Source organism: Humulus lupulus, chromosome 8 (assembly GCF_963169125.1).
Source record: "Humulus lupulus chromosome 8, drHumLupu1.1, whole genome shotgun sequence".
In the NCBI taxonomy this organism is placed as follows: Eukaryota; Viridiplantae; Streptophyta; class Magnoliopsida; order Rosales; family Cannabaceae; genus Humulus; species Humulus lupulus.
In genome coordinates this window covers 32,622,671-32,649,276 of record NC_084800.1, presented here as the reverse complement: position 1 = coordinate 32,649,276, position 26,606 = coordinate 32,622,671, and the positions used below count along the sequence as shown (strand labels likewise).

Sequence of the window (26,606 nt, the reverse complement as noted above, 5' to 3'; positions counted from 1 at the left end):
AAAAAAATCGATTCAAGTTTCAAATTTTTAGTAGGTTATGTCAGGTTATTATACGAATTTAGAACACAAAGCTATAACAAACATATTCCCCATTCTCCATTACTAAAAGCTATCAACATTTTAATATAGAAAAAAAAACTCTGAACAAAAAGCTATATAAATTATCCAAACCCATGAAGGCATAAACTCATACACCCATAAATTAAATCAAATTAATAAAAGAAAAAAAATCAAACCCATATAATTAACATATACACCCATGGCCGTGAACGAGAGAGTGAGAGTAAAGATAGTGCGAGGGAAAGGACCATGAATGTCAACCATGAGGGTGGCGACGGACCCAGTTGGGTCAAATTTTTTTTTTAAAAAAAAATATATATTATATTTTATTAATTTATTAAGTTTTACAAATTCTTAACAAAAGAACCCTATAAATATTTTTTTAACACTTAAGCCCCACAAAATACATAAAATTTCTACAAATAACTATAAATTTTATTTAAAGTAGACCGTCATAATTTTTATATTTATTATTATTAGTTAATACATATAATTTTTATTTTAAGCTGATAAAACAAAATTTACGTGCCTGTCACTGGAGTCCGTCGACCACAACCGTCCGTCGACCACGAGGGAGATCGAAACGAACAATTATCTAGCTTCCTTTACCTTGTTTTGGTACCTGCAAAATCCATAAATATAAACAAATATCTATAAAATCTCCATATAAAAAGAATGATTATTTTCCATATAACTTAAAAAATCTCAAATGCTTTAAATAAATTGGTTATACATTGTTACATTATAAATTTTGTCAACTTATTTGGAATTTGTGTTTTAACAAATTATTTTTTAGACTTTATATTTTGTAAAATAGTTTAAATAAGCCCCTAAGCGTGATTTTGATGAACAAAAAATTAAATATAAGTAAAATGATTGTATTTTTATTCTGAGTTGTTAGTTTAATAAATTATTTGTGATTTTAGTTCAAAATTTTTTTTTATTAAAATCATTTAAGAGTCTATTTAAACTATTTTAAAATATACAAAGTTCAAACAAATAATGAGGCAAAACGTATGGTCAAAAAAACATAAACTCTTGAATAAATAAAAATCTCATCCTTTTTTTTTTATTACGTAGATCAATAGTTTTTAATAATTTGTGCAAATTTCTCGAACAAGAATGGTACTTATTAATATGTTTTTAATTCTAGTCATAAAAGAAAAGAGTAAGGAGTATGGATCTTCCGAAGTTGTGTTGTGAATTGTGATAGATCAGTTGGTGTTGTCTTGTAACCAAGAAATATTAATATCTGCTATTCCTACCAGATTGAAATTTGGAATGTTTGTTGGTAGTGAAATTTGCCCACATCTGCTAAATATTTACAGTTAAAAATTACAACATGTCGATATAATATCTACACAAATACATGTCATATAATGCCCCTATTTATATCGCGTCAATCGTTTCTTGTCTTTTTCTAGTGTTTTTGTTTTTGAGAACCTTCGTTAAATATGTTTGTTTGTTGTTCCTCTTAAACAATAATAATAATTCAAATGCACACTTCCCTCCACTTTATGAGCACCACAAACATTATTTTCCATAAATAACAATAAATACAATACATTTCAGAACAGGGCTACCAGCCACTTTACATCTTATTACTTTTATTATTTTTAAAGAAAAATATCTGTTTATATCTGATAAAAAATATTACAATAAATATTGTGTCATATTCAACTATTGATTAAAAAAAAGCAACACATAAAATGATAATTGCAAAGACGTCTTGTATAAGCTATTACAGAACATGAACAGCAAAGTCCAATGAATTTGTTCCCAAAAGATATCTAAGGAGATTCCATATTATAAATTATACTATTATTATATGGAAAAGAAATGATGGAAATGCAAATTTCAATTTAAAATGAACACTTAATAATTAAAAATAAAAATAAAACTAATGTAAACGTTAAGTGCCAGTTGGCCACCAACACCAAGTTATACATGAATGCAATTCACTGTGCAGTGGCCCCAGTTCACATGCTGACCAGCCCATATCCAATTGGCCCGTCTAACATCCAACGTGTTTTCAAGACATACTAAACACGCTTTTTATAGCGCGTGTACTTTCCGCGCAATACAATTAAATAACAAAAAATCTTTAATAAAAAACAGATATTTTATTTTTTTTATTTTTTTAAAAGGATATTTTATTTTCTGAGTATCTATTAAAGTATGCAATTTTTACTTTATTGGTATGCTACGATAAATTAATTATGACCCAATTATTTTACGAGAGTGATAGTTGTAGTCTTAACAAATCTCTTGCAAATTATAAATTTTGAATAATTTATGGTGCTTGAATTAGATTTTAAATAACTTGTTGCATATGTGATCATATTTTTTATACACGTAGAAAATAAATTGTTTGAATTCTAATTTTAGCACCATAAATTATTTAAAATTTCCCAAATTTTTATAAGAGGTCTGCTATAACTAAATTGAACACCGTCATAAAAAAAATTAGAGTCATAATTAATGGGAAAAATATTAATTTGGTCTCTGTGTTTTGCTTGAATACTCGATCATCTCATATATTTTGTTAAATGACAATTCAGACCGTGTGTTTTGCAAACCAAATCAAAATGATACCCTCGGCTCGATTTGGTCAAATAATTTTTTAATATTACTAAAATGCCTTCATTTTGTTTAACTAATGAAATAAATTAAAATAATTTTAAAATAAAAAATAATTAAAAACTACTTTAAATACTAACAAAAATTAATTTATGTTTTTTGAAAATAAATAATCAAGTTTAATAAAAACACAATAAAATTAAAGCTAAAAATAAATTTAAAAATCAATCTGTTCTTCATTTCTCCGTCTTCTTCATCATCTTCTTGTTCTTCATCATATATTGTTCTTCGTCTTCAATGTAGCTACTGGCCGAAAAACCCAATCATCCGTCTTACACTTCTCAGCCCTAGAAAATCAGCAACCTGGATCAACCTAGTTCGTCGTCCCCACGAAACTTAGTCATCTCCGCCTATCATCCACGAACCTTGAAAAGCAGCACACCCCCAAAGTTCACCTAGTATTTGACTTCTAGGAGTAAATCTAGAGCATCAATGGATAGTAGTTGTAGATGGCGATAATAGATCTGAAGCTATGGGTTGGCTAGCAATGACGTTGATAAATATGAGTGAGTGAGTGAACCTAGGAGTTATGGGTTGGTCGGGGACGACGACGATAGATTCAAAGAAACGAAGGACTTGTGATGCCTCGCTTTTGGTTCGTCCATATCTGTAACATCACAAATTTCCTAATGTGGCTTAGTGCCTGGATTAGGGGGCCAAGAGGCAATAATTGAGTTATTATGTGAATTATATTATAATATAATTATGCTTGCATGTTGGAGATATTAAATATGTGTATGTGGGCATGTGTTCTTATAAGAATGGTATTTTAGTAATTTGACTCGTTTAGGGGATAAATGCAAATGTGTGTTTGTGTGATTGAGACCACATTATTAAGTGGATATATTTGGGTTACTCGACGAGAGGCGATCCCGATGAGCAAGTTAGCAGAAAAGTCACAACGGGGTTTTAATACCCGGCTCGGGGTGAACTTAGGGTTATTTTAGTAATTTAGTACATTATCGGGAATTAGTGGGTAATGGGAATTTATTGGTAACCATGTGAGAATATTGGAAGTAGCAAGAATTATAAGATGTAAATTGTGGATAGCGGGATTGAGGCAAAGGACAAAATTGCCCTTGTGAACATTTGATGAATAAGCTAAAGGCAAGGGGCAAAATAGTCATTTTCTGTCCAAGTATAGTTTAAGGTCAGCTGGGAATGTTTGGGAAGGTTATGGAACTAAAGGAAAAACAAAGCAGCAGCTCTCTCTCTCTCTCCCCCACGCTTTCTCTGTTTTCACCATGGAAGCTTGAGGAATTTTTGGGGAAATTAAAGATCAAAGCTTGGGAACTAAGGTGCCAAACTTGGAGAAACTAGAGGTTTAGCTCAGGAGGATTAACTTAGTTGAGGTAAGGGTTTTAATCTGAACTCCTCATGATTAGTTCTGCTGAATTATCTAGAGCTATGGTGTTCATGCATGCTTGATAGTTGGGAGGTTGGGTTTGAGAATTTTGATGAGTTTTGTACGCCCTAGTTTTCCCACTGGCTGTTAGCAAGCTGATGTACGACCTAATCATATCTACCACGTGAACATCCCCAAGACCGGAGCTGCCATAGAAGGTTCCTACCTCCTCAGCTCGAGGTAGCCTAAGGGTTCGCCAAGATCAGACTGAGTTTGGTCTCTGAAGGCCACAGGTCGAGGGAAGCATCCAGGTTGTGGTACGAGCTAGGGTTGGAGGCTGTGACCTTTTATAAAGTCAACCACGCAAGGTAAACGTGCATATATCAGACATCACGTGTCTGATATATCCCTGACTTCTCGGACACGCAGCATGAACGTGCGCATTCAAACACCCATGACTGGGTTGGGCCGTGCGGCCCATTATCCCCCTTACCTATTGATTAGACCACACTTCATGTGTCAGGTTTTAAGAATTAATCATGAATGTTACAGAGTTGACATGATAGGTAAGAAGGTCACGAGATGACCTTCTTACCAACTCCCAGGTGCCCTTTCCTATAAATATGGAGACCCTGGGAGTTGCAAAGGGTTGGATTCTATTATGTAAGAAATACCCTGTAAAAGAATACCAAGCATATAGCAATAATATTGACTGGTGGAGTAGAATGATTTTAACCTTTGAACCACCTAAAAACGTAATTGTGTCACCAGCCCATTCCTAGAAAGATTATTCATCTATTTCGGTTCAACATAAGCACTAATCCCTTCCTCTTATTTTCTTAATTACCTATTAGCAAAGAACCGCGTCAACAAGTTTTACTATGGCAATTAGCTGGGTTTGAGTGGTAAGAAGGAGTATATAGATTGTGGGAATTGAATTGGAAGATTGGGATGGAATTGGATGATTTTTAGTTGGGTTCGGCTGAAGAAAAACCCAGAAAATTGTGGGTTCGTGGGGCTAAGCCGCGGCCCTTGAAGGGAAAATTTGAGCCAGGAGGGCTCGGAGGCAGAGGCGAGCCACAGCGCCTCAGGGGCGCGCCGCAGCGCGCGTTGGTTTCCAGGGAGGTCGAGCCTCTGGAATTAGAGGCGGGCCGCGACTCGGGTTCTTGGGGTCGCGGCCCTTAAGGGGAATTGTGGCCTTAATGGGATTTTTAGGTTGGGGGACTTAACCATTTGGGCTCGGGATCGATTCTACTTCCTTGTTAAGTGGAATTCGATGTCCCGGAAGCTAAGATTTGGTCTAGAAGCTTTTATTTACCTGTTGTTGATGGAACTTCCTTATTAAGGTTGTGACTAGGTTTACGCTAAGGGCTTGAATCGGGGATCGTACTCAAAGGGGCGTCGCTAGTAACTTGCATACAGACCGAAGGTAAGAAAACTGCACCCGTTATGTGAATGCGTGATTAGAGCTTAATCAATGTGGTGAATATAGAGATGAATAAGGCTTTGACTTTGTTAATGAACATGATTGTAATTATGTTTGCAAATATCTAATTAGGTACACTGTAATGTGCATAATTATGATTATGCCTATGACTGTCGTTGGAATGTATTATAATGCATCATAATTGTTGATATGTATGCTATGTGAAATATATGATTGTTTATTGTGACCTTGAAGCTTGGTTTATAAACCAGAGGGTGATTAGGATGTTAAGTGAATATCAATTTATTAGTTGAGAGTATATTGGACTCCGGGAGACTCGCCTTATAAGTCGAGAGTCCCAAGGCTTCAACTTATAAGTTGGATGGACGTGGTGGCTTGACTTATAAGTCAAGGGCTTAAAGAACTTAGTTTATAAGCTAAGATTGGCATAGTGCACGTGGAGTGCAGGCCACCATGGATGGGCCATCCTGGGAGTGCCACACGCACTTGACTGGCTCGGATGCCAACAACTTGAAAGAAAGTGCGATACGCACTTGTGTAACTCCATGGTTACCAATTTGCTTAATGAACACACCAACTTCAGTTAATACTGCTTGATAGGAACTTTATTATGTGAACTGTTAAATATGTTTTCTTGCTGAGTCTTCTGGCTCACAGGTGCTTTGTGGTGCAGGTAAAGGTAAAGAGAAGCTCAACCAGCCATGAGTCGGAGGGCATTAGCAGTGATATGTACATATGTAGTCCGCTCGACCACCACGGTCGAGATGCTCAAGGGAACTGGGGTTAAACCCAGCTTTTGCCGCCTAGGTCGGCTTATTGTGTAACTAACTTTTAAACTGATGATTTTTTTTGGGGATCTCGTGTAAAGAACAAGCTTTCAACTTAATGAAAATACTTATGAGTTGACCAAAAATTTGAATGCCTAAACCTTAGGTGGCTTAACCGCACGTTTAGTCCAAATGACTTGTTTAGCAAGTCCAGCACTGGTTTTAAACACACTTGATGACGGACCCTAATTAGCAGGGCGTTACAATATCCAATTCTGTTCTCAAATGGTGCGTTCTAGCTCAAATCTAACCTTCAGAACCTTGCCATGCTCACCTTTCATCGACCCAGTGGTCATCCTCATATCGACACGAGGCAAGGAGTAGGTTAGGGATGGGCAACGGGTTCTGGGTATGAGGGAAAGATAAGATGAGGGAGGGCAATGGGTTCTGAGTATAAGGCAAGAAAAATATGAGGGAGGATTTTGGGGAAAAAATGGGTTATGGGTTTTGTGGGTTCGAGGGTGAGGGTTCTCGGAAAGAAGATGAATAATTTTTTAGATTTAGTTTTTTTATGTTTTTATTAGTTAAATTTTAGGTTTGAAATTGTTGGTTGAAGTTTAATTTTTAGATTCTCTTTTTGAGGAGATTTTAATTTTTGTTTCAATTACATTTTTAAAAATAACATATATGTATTTTAAATTAAAATTATTTTTTTAAAAAAATTTAATATATAAAATTTATTAAGAGTAATTTACAATTCAGTAAATAATAAAATTTAGAGGTATTTTATTCTTATTGAAAAATATATTAATCAAAATCGGGCCCAGGATATCATTTTAATATGTTTTGTAAAATATAGGGTCCAAATTATCATTTAATAAAAAATAAGAACTGATTGAGTATTCGAGAAAAACACAAAGGTCAAACTACTTCAATCATAATTCAATGTGCTAAAGGTATTTAAGCTATTGCACAATTATTTATAATCCCAAATAATAAATAATTTTTTAAGTTGATACACATTATATATTATAACTTAAAAAACAAATGAATAAATAAATCTTACAAATGCTACATGTGCGTTTGGTTTTTAAAAATTTATTTGACTAAAATCAAACTCAATGCATTATTTTGATCTGTTTTGTAAAATATGGGGTCTGAATTATTATTTAACAAAATATATGAGTGGATCGAGTCATTTAACAAAATATATGAGTCGATCGAGTATTCAGATAAAACAGATGGACAAAATTAATATTTTTTCAAATAAAAATAGTCAAGATGGGTTACAAACAAGAATCAACCATTTGAACCCATTATGTAATACGCCTCTTTAGATTATGTCCAATGCATGTGCTAATGTTATTTAGCGCTAATGTTATTTAGCACACTTTTAGAATCACCACCAATGTATGCTAAAAAAAAACTAAATTGTATTAAAATAATATTTTTATTTATGATTATTTTTTACCATGTAGCTAATGATTATAAAAATAACTTCACCCACCAATTTATAATCAATCATATGTTATATGGTAGTCTAAATGAGGATGAAATTGCAATAATCTTTTTGAAATGAAAATTGTAAATATATTAAAATATAGAAAATTACGAGTATTTTGATATATTTGTCAATATTATGAAGTTGATAATTAATCTAAAATTTAAATAATGGTTTTCCTCAAAAAAAAAAAAAAAATTAAAGAATAGAGATATTGTAAATGTGAGGTAGGATATACTCTTCTTTAAAAAATGATCCAAGTGATATAAAATTACATTTAAATATAGAAAATTAGTTAAATAGTATCAATCCGTAAAGAAAACTACACATCCAAAACCTACTTCACATGATAAATTTAGAAAACACTCAAGTTTTATTATTGGCTTGGACAACGTTTCCCGTAGAAGTTGTAATAGAAAAAAAAATAGCCTTTGGAGTGGCATGAATGTAGCCAGGCCCTTGCAAAAATAGATCCTAAACTTCTAGTTAGAAATGATTGAATTTTATAGGCATAAATAGCTTAAGAAGAGGATAACCAAAGAGGGTTTTTCACTATATGTTTAAGAAGCCTATGTTCTTTTTGGCAAAAATATGTGATACTTACAATAAGAAAATGTGAAGTACTTTGAAACCACAGCTCTTAAATGATTGATATTTGAGACCAACAACTCTCTAATCATTCTTTTTCCTCCGTCTCTCTCTGGTAGGACTTTTCTTCTACTTTAGTTTACTTGATGTTTTAACAAAATTTACTTATTTGGCAAGGCATTTTTTTAAATGAGTAATTTTAAGGAGATTCTCAATTCACACATAAAATATATACATTATATTGTGTCATTAACATCAGACCCGCACTTCTTAAATTGTGTGGTTATAGATAAAGACACATTATTATGTGCATAATTTATATATAAATTAAGTGTATTTCTTAGCACTACACCTTTGAAATATATCAATGTTTTCTTTTACTGTATTTACATTTGTGTGAATTTTGTTTGTTTTAATTTTATTATATTTACGTGTTTTATAATTTAACCTTTCAATATTCACATTCCTAAACTTTATATATATGATTTAATCTCAGTATTATCAATGGATATTGGATTTGACTCTTCTATGTTTAGGCTAATACCATGTCACGTTACAAGTTTCGTTACCTTTGGATAAACTTTAAGTTTAACATTTGGGGTTGAATGATATTATTTACAAAATTCAGAAATTTGATTGACTATTATCATTTTTTAGTTTAGGGACTAATTTGTGAAATTCCAAATAGTTAAAGAGGACTTTTGAAGAAAAAATATATTCTTACAAAGTATTTAATAATATGGACATTTCTATGCTGGAAGTTGCTGTAATATAATTAATGAATATAGCTTTAATTGTATTTATTGTGAAATTATGTACTTTCTTCATGATCTTTAATAGAACACCATTTGTAAGAAAATCGGTTTTATTGATCATTATAATGAAGTTTGAGCTATTAATGAAAATTGTTTGATTTAAAGATCCAATTAGTTTCTAATACCCATTTAATTGATCAAAACTATGCTCCTCTTTTGCATAACGGTGGGTTAATTTATTTTAAACTTCACAATGATTATTAAGTAAAATCTCCTAAAAAGTCCCCCCAATACTTATAATCACCGAAATTAACGTCTTATCACCAGTGATATTTCTCAAAAGCAATTTGTAATACTCCACGCGTTTGAAGTGAGCGTGAGAGTACACTCTCTATCTGTGCAAATGAATTAATTGAGAAGGAACACAACACAACACAACAATCGAGTCAAAAAGAAATCTTTAAGGTGGGACCCAATTAGTAAACGTTGTCGTTTTCTTCTCTACCGACGTAACTAGCTACGCTTCAGCCACACCTCTTTATACGCGGCACTACCAAAATCAACTTACTACCTGTAATACCTGTCGGCATGAACCAAGCACTATTGCACTAACTCCCTATATCGGACCCCACCCCACCTTACACCTCAGCCACTGAACTCATAAACACCGTAGCACTTCAACGGCTCTCAGAGGCCGGTTGCATCGACCAACGGTAGTACTCGCCACACACAATCATAGCCCACTCTAAATAACACTGTAGGCCCCGCTGTATAATAAGACAAAAACAGAAAAAGTTAAATGAATTCTAAAATTTTATCCGGTTAATCACACAAAAAGAAAAATTGGCCCGCTAAATAGATATATATTACAGAAACCAAACAGCAAGAGGAAGGGATTATCATATGGAGACGGAGCTGAAGAAGGAGGCTAGTATGGAAGAAGAACTGAACGCTCCTTTGGCTCAACCCCCATCCGACGTCGTTTCTGAGAAGCCCGCTCTTCCACCTCCTGAGCCGAAGACTGAGGCAAAGACTGATGACTCTAAATCTCTAGTTGTGGTTGAACCAAGTAAGTTTGTTTTGTTTTTATATGTTTATCTGTTTGGTTGCCGAGAAAAAGTAAAAGGAAATACACTTATGGATAAGATTAGATTCCTTTGGTATGTGAAATGGCTGAGTTAACTATAGATTTGTTTGGTTCGAAATAAGACGATGATAAAAGTTTATAATTATGTAAATATAATTTACAAACTCCTTAATTTAGAATCGAAAAAGTACAATGAATTAGGCTAATAACAGTTTTTGTTTTTTGATCACCTGTCTATATATATATATCAATAGAATCAAGTTTTACATTATTTATAAATTAATTAATGAAATATATTCCAATATTGTACTTATTGATTCTTATTTTGGCTGTCTCTTTTTTGCTTTTGTAATTTCAACCTTGTGGGAAAGTGATTTGGAAATGGTTTGTTTGAGAGGTGTAGGTGTTCTTCCTTTGGATCATATTTTCTTTTGGTTTATGTACTTTCTTTTTTCAAAGTGTCTTGTGAGTGGAGTCTTAATAAATTAATGACTTAATTTCAAAGTGGTTGATAAAATATCTAGCGATGGCCCTCTCTCCAACTCAAAATCAAGAATATTGTACATTTTCCCAACAAATTGTTACTTAAAATCATATAATTATTGGTTTTTATATATAATTATGTTTATTTTCTTTCTCTATTTGCATTAATTTATCCAACAGCTATCTTTATTATTCCAATTTTATTGAGAGGTCCATATACTTTTTCTTTTAAAGCATTAACTTTCAAATTTTTATTTTCAAAGGGAGAATCTCAATCGATCCCCCATTCAAAGGACCAAAGATAATTATCCTTAGATGTCCAAGTTGTTGTCCTTGGCCATATATATATATATAAATATATATATTTTGCCTTTTCTTTATAATCAATCATCGCTTTAGAAAACATCTTTAGTGCATTACAGGTCTTTAAAAAAAAGGAAGAATACAATTCGGTACATCAATATCAATCATTTTACATCAACATTAACATACTATATATAAAGAAGAGATTGAACATAGTTGTTTGAAAATCACTATTTGCTTTTCCTATAGAAAACACCTAATCAATTATAGCTCTCTTGTTCCCCAATCCTTCCCTGTAGTTCTTATCTGTTTTCTCCAATATGACAGAGACTCCAGAGCCATTGGTAAAGAAACCCTCTGGTGGATCAATTGACAGAGGTATGTCTACTCATCTTCCTCAAATGCTCTTATATATACATATATATGTGTATATATATATGGATATTTTATGTTCTAATTTTATGATTTTTCTTTCAGATATTGCTCTTGCAGGGGTTGAAAAGGAAAAGACATTGTCTTTTGTTAAAGCATGGGAAGAAAGTGAAAAATCTAAGGTTGAAAACAAGTAAGGCTTTTAACAAGAGTTTTTAGTTGATTTACTTGTTATCACTGTATAACTCTTAAGTTCTATAGTTTGATCACATTAGTTTTAGTTCTTTGCCAAAAAGAAAAAAACCATTTGTCCAAACCTTTTTCAAAAGGCATATATATTTTTTTTGTATGTATATATATATATGTAAAAAGGAATTAATTAATGACTGTAATGTCATAACCAGGGCTCACAAGAAACTCTCTAATGTTACTGCGTGGGAAAACAGCAAGAAAGCTTCTTTAGAAGCCAAGCTGAGAAAAAAAGAGGTGATTATCTTCTTGTATGAGTTACTCTAGATACTTTTATAGACCTTGTTTTGTATTCATTTATATATGAATGAGAGATAGCTATACTCGCTAGTACTTTGTTTAGACATTTTTCTGGCTACTTCTTTCAAAGTGGCACTTGTAGAGCAGAGTCCTGAATACATATGTAGAAGCTCATAATCAAGTTGATAATTAACAGGAACAATTGGAGAAGAGAAAGGCAGAGTATGGAGAGAGAATGAAGAACAAAGTGGCTGAGATTCACAAACAAGCAGAGGAGAAAAGGGCATCGGTTGAAGCTATTCGTGGGGAAGAAATTCTCAAAGCAGAGGAGACAGCTGCCAAATTCCGTGCTACTGGGAAAATTCCCAAGAAGTTCCTTGGCTGCTTCTAAATTATTTCTTACTTGCGGCCCAAGCAATCTTATGAAGGCTCCTTATTTTGCTCTGTACAATTTAATCTCATTGGTTTCTTTTATTTTGTGTGAAAATATCAGCTGGGCACTAGAAACTTGTTCATTATCACCCAAGTTTGTGTAGAAAAAACATGTTTGTTACATAAGAGGAGGAAGAAGAAAAAAAGTTTGGAATTTTTGTTATTATGTTTTGAGATTTGCTGAACAAATTATATTCGATTCATCTGCCAACGATTGCAATATGTTTGTTATATTAGTTTTCAAGAGATGTGCTTTTGAAAATAATAGCAAAAGGCCATTGTCGTTCTTAAGCTTTAATGTTGTTTCTTTTTTAAATTTTGACCTTGGTTAATTTCATAAGTGAGGATCCTATTTCATTAGTTTATGACGAACAGTTGCAAAGGTAAAAACTTCTAGCGCCAGAAGTGAGTTTAAACATTTGTCTTTGTCATATATGGTCGTTTTTTTGGGTACTTTCCCATCACACTCCTTACCTACACTGTCCTCTCTTGAAAAAAAAATCTCTAAGCTCTGCCAACTTCGTGCCACCAACCTTTCCTCTCATTTTAGCAACACTTGAATTTAGCCACAAAGAAAAAATAAGAATCAACCAAATAATTGCTAATAATAACATGGGAATAAATAAATAACATTTAAATAGAACAACAAGTTCGTGTTCCACTTTGGACTTTTCGAAGAATACTCCTTTCAATTAGAGTCTAAAATATTATATGATTTCAATAATAATATTATACATATAAGTCTTGTCTATACATATAAACTGAATCCTACTTAGTTGGCCTGATATTAATTAATGACTCCATTGTCTAGCTAGCTCTTAAAGCCAAAATCACCATAGTTACTAGTACTACTAGTGCTGCCAACCCATTCTATCTTGACATCATAAAATGCAAAAAACCTCCAAAAAAAAAACAGCGATTAACATGGCCTAACACCTAACTACTTTTGTAAGCCCAAGCTTTTAGAGACGGCAGATGAAAGAATTTTCCGACAACATGGCTGGATCGGTGGCGAAATGATCACCGCAATTCTCTTCCAAAAAGCTCATGTCGTTGTTGATGGGAAAGTCTAGCAGCAGCTGCAATGCAGAACTATCTGATGAATCCTCCATGTCATTCGAGCATGACGAATCCGACCCTGCACCGAGAAGTACGTGATGATGATCATCCTCACAGTACTTGATGAAGTAGCTCTTGCAATCCATGTCTTCGGCTTGGTCACCGGCCACGGTGTCGAACCCAGGCCTGTTCGGGCCAGCCTCAGTGGTCAAGGCTGAAACCGAAGCCTGCGAAACTGGGCTACAACAAGTCGTTTTGTCATCTTTGGTAACTGCTGCTACCTTTCGGAATGAGTCCCCAACTTCGGAGTTCCACAAGCGTAGGAAGTGGTCAGAGTCATTGGATTTTGTTGTGAAAGGTTGAGCAGTAGAAGTAAAGAGCGACGACTCCCTTGAGAGGCGCGCCTCAGCTTCGAGCCTAGCGCTCTCCCACTGCGCCATGTGCCGTGTCGTGGGCGACGCAGGGGAAGAAGTAGTGGATGGATAGTGAGAATTTGAGTTGAAAGGTTCATGAGTTTGAGGATCAAGTCCCAAACAGAGGAGGCGTTTCTTCAAGTGAGTGTTCCATAGATTCTTGATCTCGTTGTCGGTTCTTCCTGGAAGTTGAGAAGCTATAGCAGCCCACCTGAAACACATGCATATATATACATATTTATATAGTAATGTGATCAGAATGCAGAATCAACTAGCTATACTTTTTAGTATAAGAGAAGTATTTTATGGCGAGACATAGTCTAATGATGCTAAAATGTAATGTTTAGGCAGTTGCCTCTTTGGCAAGTTGTTCAACTCGTAAAGAACAAACAACTGGTTTGAATGAATGTACTAAGAAATAGTTGAAAAGAAATTATCTACTGGGAAAGAAGCTTACACATACACAACTAAATTTGAAGTCTATATATAGATTGAATCCATATACATTAGTTATCCTATGCAGGGAAAACTGAAAAGGACTAAAGGAGGCAAAGAAATCAGATAAAAGTACCTATTTCCAAGCATGCCATGAAGCTGAATGATAAGCTTCTCTTCGTCTTGAGTGAAGGGCCCTCTTTTAATGTCTGGTCTAAGATAGTTTGTCCACCTAAGCCTGCAGCTCTTCCCACAACGAAGAAGACCTAAAAACAAAAGAGAAAACCTAAATTATTCAATAGAAGTGTAAATGACTAAACAGCAATATTACTGTAGACCCAATTGGAGAGATGGTCCAGTATTACTGTTACTAATTATCAGTGGCATACAGTTATTTATTGGACTGCAGTTTCACACATAGGTGTGATAACTTATGTGAATACAAATATAGCATAAAGATGCTTTTAAAAATATGCATATTTTTAGCATAAAGATTAACCCCCAAAAAATGAACTAAGAACACCTGAAAATGCCCTCTTGTAAAAAAGCAAGCAACGGAGAACTTGATATTAGTTTCCATACTGATTATTAAGTTGACTCGTGAAGCAAACCAAAAGAGGGGTTTGGGGCTAGAAGAAAAGAAAGACATGTCTGCATGCATACATATGAGAAAGCTTAATGAACAAAATAATGGTCTTTTTTTCAAGGAACCTGTATGAAATTGGAGAAAAAAAAACCGTTTAATATAAAACTTGAAAGACTCCAACTATATCTCACTCCAGGAAAAAATTATGTTAAGGGATATTCCAGTGTTACATCAGGTTTCTCACCTAAAAGGGTTGTATAAGTGTCCTATAATTTTCTTGCAGCTCAAGCAAGACCTGCAAGGACATTGAAGGGTGAAGAAAAAGGGGGAGAAACTTAAAAAGAAACCAACAAAAACTAAGACAAGAAATGCATCTACGCAACATGCCTAGAAGAAAACAGAAAAAGGAGTACTTAAACAAACACAAGACATTTAGTGACTCAATAGCAAAAAAATAAAAGTCAAACGAAAAGGCAATTTCTCTAAAGACAACATTTCAGTATTTCTACTACCCCATTTGGAGGTCAGTCCTTAACTTTTGAAACTCTTTGTCTTATTACTCAGCACAAAACTACAAATCTGAAGCATACTTTTTGTTTTCTTTTCTTCCAAAAAGCCAAGTATAGTGCATATGTTTCAGAACAGCTAACCAAGATCTAAAACCACAAAACAAAACAGAACAGAACAGAAGAAGAAGAAGAAAGTGTCAAAACCTGCAAGCTTAGGTAGAGAACGCCAGCTTCCATGGCCATTATTTTTCTTGATGTATTGAACAAGAATCTCATCTTCTTCAGCAGTCCATGGCCCTTTCTTCAAGCCCTTCTTGTCACAACATGGTGTTCTTCCCATTTCTCTCTTTCTCTTCCTTTTAATCCTCAAAAAGCAAAACCACCGAACAGAACACCAGGATCAGAACCAAACTTTCAAAAAGCTTTCAGACTTTAATAAACACACAAACAAACACACACACACATATATATATATATATATTGAAGCATAATGTGTATTAATTTATTTATTTCAATCTGGGAAAATAGGAAATGTGTATGTATAATTATTGACGTGGTGAAGTAAAGAGAAGGACAAAGAGCAGAGTAGGGGGGGCCTATGAGCCTTTAAAGCTGTCCATGGCAATAAATGCTGGTTCTTTGGTATAGATGAAGAAACCACATTGAGAGAATTGAATCATCATTGAATGGAAAATCTTGTCCAAATAATGGAGGAGAGAGATATAAATGCTGGGGTTTCTTTTTTCTGTTTTTTCTTTTTTAAATTTTACGTGTAAGTGGTAATGACAAGTGCAGAAGAAGAGTGTGAAAAGAGCATTTATGGCTGATCCTCTTTAAGGAGGAAAAGTAGAAGACATAGTGGGATTTATTTAATTAGAACAGTGACAGAATAAGAAGACTGTAAGAGAGAGAGAGAAATAGAGGAGCATTAATGTCTGTGACAAAGACATACAGAGTACGGACAACCCCATGAAGTGGAACCCTGCTACCTTTCGCTGTTTTTTCTTTCTCCTTTTATTTATTACTCCAATTGTGAATGAAACCAAAATAAATATATGACATATAAAAGTTGCTCTGGATTAGCATTATATGGCAATATCATGAGTAACTTTATGGATTGGAGATCACTTTGTATCAAAATTATCATTATAAAGTGGATGATCATGATCCAGTAATAATCTCATGATGTATCATGTATGTATCATATCAATAATTATTTTAACTAGTGAGATGCTTGTTATTAGCTCAACGTTACTCTGTTCTCAGTTTTTTTCTTCAATTTTTTGAATACGTAGTGTTAAGTAAAGGAGTTTGTTGTGTAACCTAAATCTCCATTATAACATGTGTTATGCAATGAGTTGACTCCATTTGAGATAGTCAAATTGATTTTTGTTTTATTTGACCGTACTGTCGTTACATTTTGATGAATTACACCAATAATTTGATGTGTGGTAATAAATGTTGATTAATTATCTGTCTCTATAATTATTTACAGAGTTCACTAGCTGATAAAACTAATAACACAAAGTAAGAAACGAGAAGAAACATAAAAGAGAACGTCTTATTCAAATTTCTATTTATAAACTTCATCTTTGGTGCCGAAAGTCAAAGTACAAATCTTGGTAAAGTGATTTACTTCTTAAAGTTTTTTTACCAGTTACTCTTGTTCAATTTGGTAGTAAAAAAAAAAAAAAAACCCGAAAGGCTAGTACGTGTGAAAAGAGAAAACGAAATTACAGGGTTAGTCTTGGGCCAAAATGGGGCTTAACTTTCAAGTCTCTTTTTTTTTTTTTTTACTTTTCTATTCTTCTTAATATGAACGTTACTAAGTTTAAATGCATTTGAAAGATCAATGGAAGTGAAACTAGAGTAGACTTATGTGGTTTTGTTTAGGAAATGAAAATAGGAGAGTTATTAGAAATGAAAGAAGGAAAAGTAAAAGTGTAAGTGTAACTTTGTTCAGACGCGACTTGACACGTGAGTTGTGACACCTTCAAATTATGCCTGTGCATAAAGGAAAAGAATGGCTTTTGCCCAAACAAAGCTAGCTCTGTTGTGTATTGTCTATCGTTTAATAATCTTTGAAAATCTCATTCTACAAGAAGGAAAGAAAATAAAAAGTTAGAAAAATTGATGATGAATATTAGTGAGAGATATTTTACATGATTAAGTTTATTAACACCATCTTCTGTAGGATAGATGAAAAATAGGATAGATGGAGAATGTGAAGGAAAGAGAGGAGAATGTAAACTTTTAGATTGTTAAATAGAAAGGATTGAAGATATGAATGAGAAATTATAGAAGTTTTTTATAATTGTCATTATGCATGAAAATGGGAAACAAAGCTCACTTCCTTCCAATAATAGAAGGATTAAAAATTATAAGTGGGAGAGGATTTCTATTCCCTCCTACTCCTACCATCTCTCATACACCTCTCCTTTCATCTTTCACTCCTCTTTTCTTCCAACCAAACATATCTAATGCTTTTTTAAGTTACATATGCATGCATGTGTATATATATATATAAATATATATAGGGTATACATTGATTCATCGTGCAATTTTTTTTTCATTAGCGCTTTCATTAACATTTTAAAATTATTTTGATATCTTCACGCAACAATTGGTCTAAACACAAACTGTATATAACCAAAAGGCACACATCCCATCCAAAAGTTATCCAACAAAAAAAATATTAATTAAATAAAACAAATAAAACTCATCTTGCACAAGCATTCACAATGAACCACAATAAATGAGTGCAGCCAAATAGTGTGAAAAGTCTATTCAATCTAATATACCTAATAAATGTGGTCAAAAGGAAAAGTCAAATATAGGAATCCATCTCATCACTTCTCTGCAATCTCAATTGAGACATGGAACTACATCTGAACTTGTTGTCTGTAGTCTCCTTCATTATCTTCAAGATCTCTCCCCTATTTTTCTTCACTCTTGACCTGTAATTACATGTGCACCTGAAATAATCGTGATTCCATTTTATTATTATTAGTAGTAGTATTATTATTATTTATATACCACTATACAGTGGTTTAACCACTACATTGGTCAATCATGATATAATTAAGATTATTGCTCAATCATGGGGGACACAATAGCATTAGACCTTCCTCCATAATAATAAATAAATAAATTCAATGTCCATATGGGAATATACTTATTTGGTATTCTATGTTTTTGCAAAGTATTATTTTGGTACCTTCTGTTTTCAATAATACTCATATAGTACCTTGTATTTTAAAATCATACATATTTGATACCCTAAACTCAGATTTGATAGATAAAATTTTGTCAATTTAATTAAATTGCTGTCAATCATATAAGTTACAAATTTAAATTTAATTACATAATTACATATAACTGATGACAACAGTTTGATCATATTGACAAAATTTTATCTATCAAATCTGAGTTTCGGGTACCAAATATGTACGATTTTAAAATACAGGGTAACATATGAGCATTATTGAAAATAAAAAATACCAAAATAATACTTTGCAAAAACACAGATACCAAATAAGTATATTCCCTTCTATTATTTCCCATCATCATTTTATGCTTTCAATAACTACTTAGAATAAAGGTAGTCCTGGGGTTAATAAATAAAGTTGGAATAACTTTATTTTCTTTCTGCCTCAATAAACCTCTGTAACCAGAGACATTAATTTTTAAATCCAACGCAATACAAAATAAAATAACTGAATAGTTTATATTTACTCTACTGTTATTTTAAGATGTGATTAATAAGGTCGAGTTTTAGTTGTTAACTTGTTATACTATTTTCGCGTCAAATTTTCTGGTGCATTACCTTGGATAAAACTAATGTTGCACAGTTGTTTTGTTGATACATTTTTATGAGACTATATCTATATATAAAATAAGCAAATTTAAAGGTTATAATAATTGAGGTAGCTTCAGTTGAGACAAGTTGTGGGATTGTTGTTAGTGATTTCATGGTTAGGTAGTGGTATTTTGTACTACCAATTCAGGAATGACTTAATCAGTTTTACATGCTGAATTTTTGGTGTTGAGAGAAGATTTGATCTCATTAGTTGAAGGTGGTATATGCTGTCATGTTTCTAGACTTGGGAATATGGTTGCCCATGCTCAAGGAAACTTTTCAAAAATTAATGATTGAGCTTTCCTTTTCAAAAATTAATGATTGTGCTTTTTAAATATAAAATCTAACACAACTTCACGTAACTAATTCCTGTTTGATGTTTCTTCGCGGACATGGTTTAATAAAACTTAATGCAACGAGGAAAAGAAAGTGAATTATTATCTAACCACTTAAATACTAAAAGTACATAGATAAATCATAATTTATCAATTCTCCACTACGCTTAAATTTGATTTTAAATAAAATGGTGAAGACTGCCAAATATACAACTAAGTTGGGAGTAGCTTAAAATTCGAATTTAATCAATTATTGATATAATGAGTACAACAAAGAAGTAAAAAACAAGCTGAGACCATTCAATTTCAATGTTCCAAAAATTCAAAAAATTAATCGGAGTAAAAACTCAAAAAGTGATACAATGACTAAATTCTGAGAATTCTGAGATTTTTTAGGGATAGGGGGCAAGTATAAAATCTGAGAGTTACTAGTGCGATCAATCCAAAACTGTATACGAGCCTCTAAAAGTTTAAAAAGACTGCCGCCAATTAAATTTTGTACACAAAGGGCAGTGTTTGGGTTGAGGTAAAGACTATTATCTATCGTATAAGATTGCAGTACCAGTAGGGCCAGTAACGACTGTAGCCAAAACACAAGCCTCGAAAAGAAAAGGGAAGCCTAATCTGGTCGAATACACAGCGCTACTAGGCGTATAGCAATTTAATTCAATTTACAGTACTTGTATCCACAGACCTAAAACCGATTGGAAAAACTCTTTGAAAGTAACGAATATCTTAATTTGTGTCTTGTTCATTTTTCAGCCACCATCACCAACCATACTGTATTTTATGATTACTGTACAAAAAGCAAATTAATGGATTTAACAAGACTGATGAATTATGCAAAGACAGTGGATCTTAACCCGGTCAAATGCATCAAGCAATGAAAACATGAAATAATAATAATTATAATAATATTAAGCCGAGCAGCAAGAACGAAAATTAAAACCCCCAAAAAAAAGCAAATAATCTTTTTTTTCTCAAAGTGTTGGCTGGCTGCATAAAGTACACTTTTCAACCTGTTTAACTTTGACCAAACTAGAATGAAAGGAAAATAGTAGTACCAAACCAGTATGATATAGAATCAAAGGAGACTGCGAACTGGACCCAACATCTACCTGGGGATTTTATAAGCCAATCTAGAATTCTCTTAAGGTCCTGTTAATGTCTCAGGGCTACAAAAGTTATAAACTAATAAAAGCATTCCATGAGAGAAGACGCCATCCACATCAACCACGAGTTTTCAACAAAAATACCAAATTCTGAGATTGTTTTCTTTTGGTGCAGTGCTGTCTCCTTCATGATTGGGGTAGCTTTATCAACCTTGAAAAAAACAGATGGTAAAACCATGTTATCCTTTGTCCCGAAGAAGTGTAAAATTATGTTATGGAAACATCAAATATTACTCACATTGTTGACCACACATCATGACCTCCAGAACCAATTACCGGCAATAAATTGCCTGATCAATGTGGGGTGGAATTTGCTTTATCTCAGTGCCAAGTTCCTGCTCAATCCTATACCTGTAGGATAATTTTACATATTGTGCAAGTTAAAAATTATCAGCTACTTATAAGATGGGTTCAAAAATCCAATATAAACTAAATATAACGTACAAGTTAAAGCGGTCTTCATATGTGATCAAATTCACAGCTAAACCAAGATGCCCAAACCTTCCAGACCGACCAACCTAAATGAGAAATGAACCATAAGGACAGAACTATAGAGGTGACAAAATCTGCGTAAAAGCTATCTTACATACCCTGTGCAGATATGTTTCCGAGTTCTTGGGAAAGTCAAAGTTAATTACAACATTGACTGCTTGAATGTCTATTCCTCTAGTAAATAAATCTGCAATTTCCCCACAAAATGAAGAAAATATAAGAAACAAAAAATCAAACCTCAAATTTCTAAGAAATGACAATAATTTAACCACCACAAGACAATAGAAAAAGAGAACTGGCAAGCTTAACTATCTCTGACAACGGAAAAAAAAAGTCTAATTGATTTACATAAGCTTAAACCAAAAGGAAATCAGATGGTACAAACATTATACATACCAGTACAAACAAGATTCCTGCATGCACCGTTACGGAAGTCATGAAATACTCTGTTACGGTGGTCTTGGAGCATCTTTGCATGAATATAAAAGCAAGAATAGCCAAGTTCTGTAATTTTCTTGGCCAACAGTTCTACTCGATTTACAGAATTGCAGAAGATAATTGACTGGTTTATTTGAAGCTGGAAAATGATATCATGATAATGTTATAATAACAATCAGAAAATAAAAATGGCAGACACAAATCAGTAATTTAATCAAGAACCAACCTTGGAGAAAAGAGTGTTCAGGCAGTGAACTTTCTGTCTTTCTTCAACAAATGCATAAAACTGTGTAATACCCTTCAGAGTAAGCTCATCCATAAGGTTAATAATGTAAGGCTTTTGAAGATATCTATCCTTGAAGTCCTTAACAGTGACAGGAAATGTCGCTGAAAACATTAAAATTTGTCGGTTTCCAGGCAAAAACCCAATCAGCTGCTCAATTGATGGTTGAAACTCTGGAGACAGTAGCTTATCAGCCTGAGGAATAAATAACGAGCCATTAGAATTCATATGTAGGTCACCACCAGAAACCATCACCACCATGTTATCGTACACATACTAAAGGAACAGTCAAGTATATACCTCATCCATAACAAGCATAGCACAGTCTTTCAAGATGCAAACACCCTTCTTCGCAAGATCTAAAATCCTTCCAGGAGTTCCAACAAGCAAATGAACAGGTTGATATAAACGCATGATATCATCCTTTAAGCTAGTACCTCCAGTTGTAACCATAACTTGAATATTCAAATGCTTCCCAAGCTCCTTACAGACTTGTGATGTTTGAAGAGCCAACTCACGTGTTGGGACAAGTATTACAACTGTGGAAATGTGGCGCATTTAAATTAGGAAATGAAATCAGCACAATAGCAGCAACATCAAAGCATGGACAACCAACTATTTCTCCCGTAACACACTCTTTAGCTGAAAAAATACATGCATTTTCTACATCTAGGATAAAATAGAAAAAACATTGCAGCAAGTTTCGTGCTTGAAAATCATTAGTAGATATATTAGCATACCCAATCAAGTAGCCCCATTTAATAAACAAGTTGTAAAACCACCATCTTTTGGTTCGGCATATATTGTAAGGTAATTAACACACTTGGCAGTAAAGAGAAGAGAACTGACCTTGTATTGCATTTAAATCTTGATCAATCTTTTCCAAGGCAGGGATGCAAAATGCAGCTGTCTTTCCAGTCCCATTTTTGGCTCTAGCAAGAATATCACTACCAGTAAGAGCAATTGGTATACTCTCTTCCTGAATAGGAGACGGTCTTTCAAACCCTTTCTCATATATTCCCATTAGCAGCTCACGTTTCAGAAAATAGTCCTCAAACTCATTTCCTTTAGTTGCCGTCACATCCTGTAAAAAATATTAATAAGGGGATCTGAACTATTAGGATGGTATACAGATATTGTTACATGTATAATTTTCTCTCTTCTTTAAATGTCATTAAAAAAAGACTAAAAACAGTAGTTTCTTATACAGGCAAAGGCTCCACAATTTTCCACCATAAAATCATGTAACCAAATAAAAATCCAATCCAAGCTTGTGCAATCACCCCAACTATTTACCAAGACAAAACTCAAGTAAAGAAAAAAAAAAACTAGAACTGTTATCTTATCACAGGAAATCTAAAAAAAAAAGTAATGTAAGATTAGTTCAGGTTTGGGAATGGTGGCACAAGAAAATTTCTATCTATCTAGGTCTGCAAGAGAAAGCAAGTACATCAATACATGGTAAAGATCCATTGCACATCCATTCTTCAGTATAGAAACGAGTCAACCTGACTTCTAAGCCAAACCAGTTGAATGTTTAACTCAGCAACTTTTTCAGGGACTTAGCCTAGTATTCACCATTGAGGAGATTCAGAGTCGTCGAGGAAGCTATTAGGAGCCAACTTCGCTATTTCCACGCACTTAACTTTACCAAATACAAAACTAAGATCACTTAACCAAATACTACGTAAATACTACACCAAACATATAATTTAAGAAATTCATATAAAACTACTTTAGGGTCCAATTCAGACAAAACTTCCCATATATGTTATATAATAAAATTTTGCTTCATTAGAAGTTATTATACGATTATTTAAGGATAGTCAAACCTAAAGCTATAAAACCCATAATTAATCAAGTACCACAGTAACGAATCCCCTAACAAATTCAACTTAAATTATCATGCATCTCTAATATAAAACCTATAAAACACATACTTTAGGGTCCAAGAGAAAAGAATAGTAGGAAGGAGTTGCAGGAAAATACAAGAGGGTAAGAACTATGAACAACTAAAGAGCATAAAACTACAAATATACAACATTAAACATAATACCAGCAACACTCTTTAAGTGCAGGTGCATTCAACTTACTATGAACCTAATTAATTAAATTCATACAACTCAACCCTAAGAAATTTAAAATCAGCTTGGTTATTTAACCAGTAAAAAATAAATACAAGTCAAATAACACAAAAAAAAGTAAGCACGTAAGCAGTGAATTTGAACCAACCTCTGTTCTGTATCGGGTATCAGCTGGTGGTATTTTCAATCTTGCCTTCCAATCTTGAGAACTATAGAAAAAAGTAAAAGAAGAAAAAAACAAAAAGCAAAAAAATTTTAGATTGCAAGTGAAAAAGTTCGCAAATACATTTTTGATAGTGAATAAATTTAAAACAGGATGAAAACAAAACCATAAGCACCCCAAATTAGAAAGCATGCCAAAAATACTGAATATCAATATCGGCAGCAAGAAAATATTCATATACAGTCTCTGAAATTAAACAAATATCTGGAAACAGCTTCGACAAAATAAAATTTCAGAATATCATCTTCAAGATTTGTAAATATGTTTTATTTCTACAAAAATCATATATAAATAACATAGAACCAAAATCTTCACTGGCAAGAAGGAAACAAACTCTTATTAGACTACTAACTCGACAAGCCTCCTGAAAGTTGTTTCATAAACCCCATTTCGTGACAGAAAATCTGAAGGTCTTGCTCGACCCATGCAGAACCAAATGCAAACAACAAACTATAAAAGACTCACCTCCAATATTTATCAGCAATTACATCATATACTCCCTTAAAACTCCATACTAAAAACTTACGAACATAAGCATCAATCTAATCCATAAAATAAGTGCTTCAGATTCATGGGCTTACAATGGTTACTCATTCTAACTGAGTTATAGGCTCTATTCCAAACCACAGCTTATAGTTGTTCTATTTCTTCTTCACGTTACGTTTCTACAACCATCTCAATTCTCCAACTCAAATCACGCCAGCACATAGAAGAATAGTACAACCCACTTCCACAAACTCGCACAGCATTCAAAAACCCAACACATTTTTACAATAAAATATTTAAACAAGATCAAATGAAAATGCACACACCTGGAGTCCACGGCCTCTGACTGTACGGTCTTCTCGACCTCGTCAACACTGGAATCAGCAACTCCACCCAATTGACCTCTCCTCAGCCACTGCTGTTGTTGTTGTTGTTGCTGCTGCTGCTGCTGTTGATGATATTGTTGCTGCTGTTGCTGGTGGTGCTGTTGTTGCTGGTGATGATAATACTGGGGTTGATTCTGAACCAAACCTCTCTGCACGTACTGCTGCTGAGGTCCCCTAGACTGAAACGCCGGATTGGCGTTCATGGGCCCGCCTCGGCCGGCACCGATCCCCGGAGGGTACCTTCCTCTATTATTATTATTATTCATTTCACGATTCAGATTTCTCAGATTTAACAAACCAAAACCCTAAAAACCCTCCAAAAAAAATCACCACCAATCAGAAAAAATACAGGAGGCGAAGGTAACTAGGGTTTCCCTGGGCGGAAAGATCGAACAAAAGAAGGTCTTTCAAGATGATTTCCCAACGGAAAATTTCAAGGAAAAAAAAAAAAAAAAGTCCAACGACGAAATAGAAAATCAATTTGCGGAGGAAGAATCCTAAACTCGAGCAGAAATTCTAACGAAAAAAAAAAACCCGAAATCAGCAAAAACAAGAGAAAGGATTTCAATTTTAGCAAAACAAACAATGTTAGGGTTTCGTCTACGGATCTAGAACGAGAATGAGTTACCTATAATTTTTTTTTTTACAGAGTGAGAAGGAAAAGGAGAGAGATTATGCGAGAGATAGTTGAAGAAGAAGAGGAAGGAAATGGAGTTCCATGGCCAAGAAATGAAAATTAGGAATGAAGGAGGAAGAAGCAAAAATGTGCAACTCTAAATCAAAACCGTCTCAAAACAAAAACAGCCTCTTTCTCGTTCTCTCTAGGGCGTCGTCATAAAGATTGTGCATTATTTGCTGTTCCGTCCTTTATTTTTATTATATTTTCATAAAGCAATGATGTTTTTTTAAATTATTTCATTTTTTATCCACAATGAGTTTTTTTTATTTAATAAGAGAAATTTTGGTATTTATCCGTATTGTGGCTTCATATATCAAAAATAAAAATATGTCACTCCAAACATTACAAAATAATGTCATTATTTACTTTGTTTCCAAATATCACCCCATATTAACATTACAAAATAATTCCATTATTTACTTTGTTTCCAAATATTACCCTATATTAATATTACAAAATAATTCTATTATTTACTTTGTTTCAAAATATACCACTTTCATTTTTTTAGAATCCATCTCTCTTCTCTCTCTCTCTTGGTTCACCATTTGATTCTTTGGAGAGTCATGGCAGTCACCACCAAACCATCATCACTATCAAATTTATTTGAAAAAAAGTCCACAACTTTGGCATTCTTCTCCGTTTTTTTCTTCTCTCTTAAAGTATTCATAAAGACTAAAATAAGATATCTCACGATAGTTTTTGATGTTATAAAACTTAAACTCACTAAAAGTTCAATTCAGACACTAATTTATGCATTTCGAATATATCTGGGCATAATTTTTTTTATTTTTTTGCAAATTTTTTCACAATTTTTTAAATCTGAAACATAAAAATTTGCAGAAAACTTGATATATCTCGATGCCTAACTCGATGAGCCCTTAAAAATCATGATTTTCAT

At 33.4% G+C, this 26,606-nt stretch overlaps 3 protein-coding genes across 3 annotated transcripts; 1 reads left to right on the top strand and 2 right to left on the bottom strand.

Moving 5' to 3' along the window:
- The first annotated feature begins 9,959 nt into the window (after positions 1-9,959).
- LOC133796692 (remorin-like) lies at positions 9,960-12,567 on the top strand. The gene is made up of 5 exons (XM_062234318.1): positions 9,960-10,172; positions 11,304-11,354; positions 11,454-11,541; positions 11,753-11,834; positions 12,034-12,567. The coding sequence occupies exons 1-5, from the start codon at positions 10,007-10,009 to the stop codon at positions 12,226-12,228; spliced, it is 582 nt and encodes a 193-aa protein (XP_062090302.1). The 5' UTR covers positions 9,960-10,006; the 3' UTR covers positions 12,229-12,567.
- Positions 12,568-12,974: 407 nt separating this feature from the next.
- Positions 12,975-15,864, bottom strand: LOC133796691 (transcription factor MYB17). Its single transcript, XM_062234317.1, has 3 exons — positions 15,476-15,864; positions 14,313-14,442; positions 12,975-13,952 (listed from the first exon to the last, which is right to left on the bottom strand). The coding sequence occupies exons 1-3, from the start codon at positions 15,609-15,611 to the stop codon at positions 13,232-13,234; spliced, it is 987 nt and encodes a 328-aa protein (XP_062090301.1). The 5' UTR covers positions 15,612-15,864; the 3' UTR covers positions 12,975-13,231.
- A 4,558-nt stretch (positions 15,865-20,422) lies between these two features.
- LOC133796690 (DEAD-box ATP-dependent RNA helicase 8-like) lies at positions 20,423-25,824 on the bottom strand. The gene is made up of 10 exons (XM_062234316.1): positions 24,970-25,824; positions 24,083-24,143; positions 22,700-22,934; positions 22,151-22,389; positions 21,794-22,045; positions 21,526-21,706; positions 21,228-21,316; positions 21,082-21,155; positions 20,876-20,988; positions 20,423-20,788 (listed from the first exon to the last, which is right to left on the bottom strand). The coding sequence occupies exons 1-9, from the start codon at positions 25,293-25,295 to the stop codon at positions 20,910-20,912; spliced, it is 1,536 nt and encodes a 511-aa protein (XP_062090300.1). The 5' UTR covers positions 25,296-25,824; the 3' UTR covers positions 20,423-20,788; positions 20,876-20,909.
- Between the last annotated feature and the right edge of the window lie 782 nt (positions 25,825-26,606).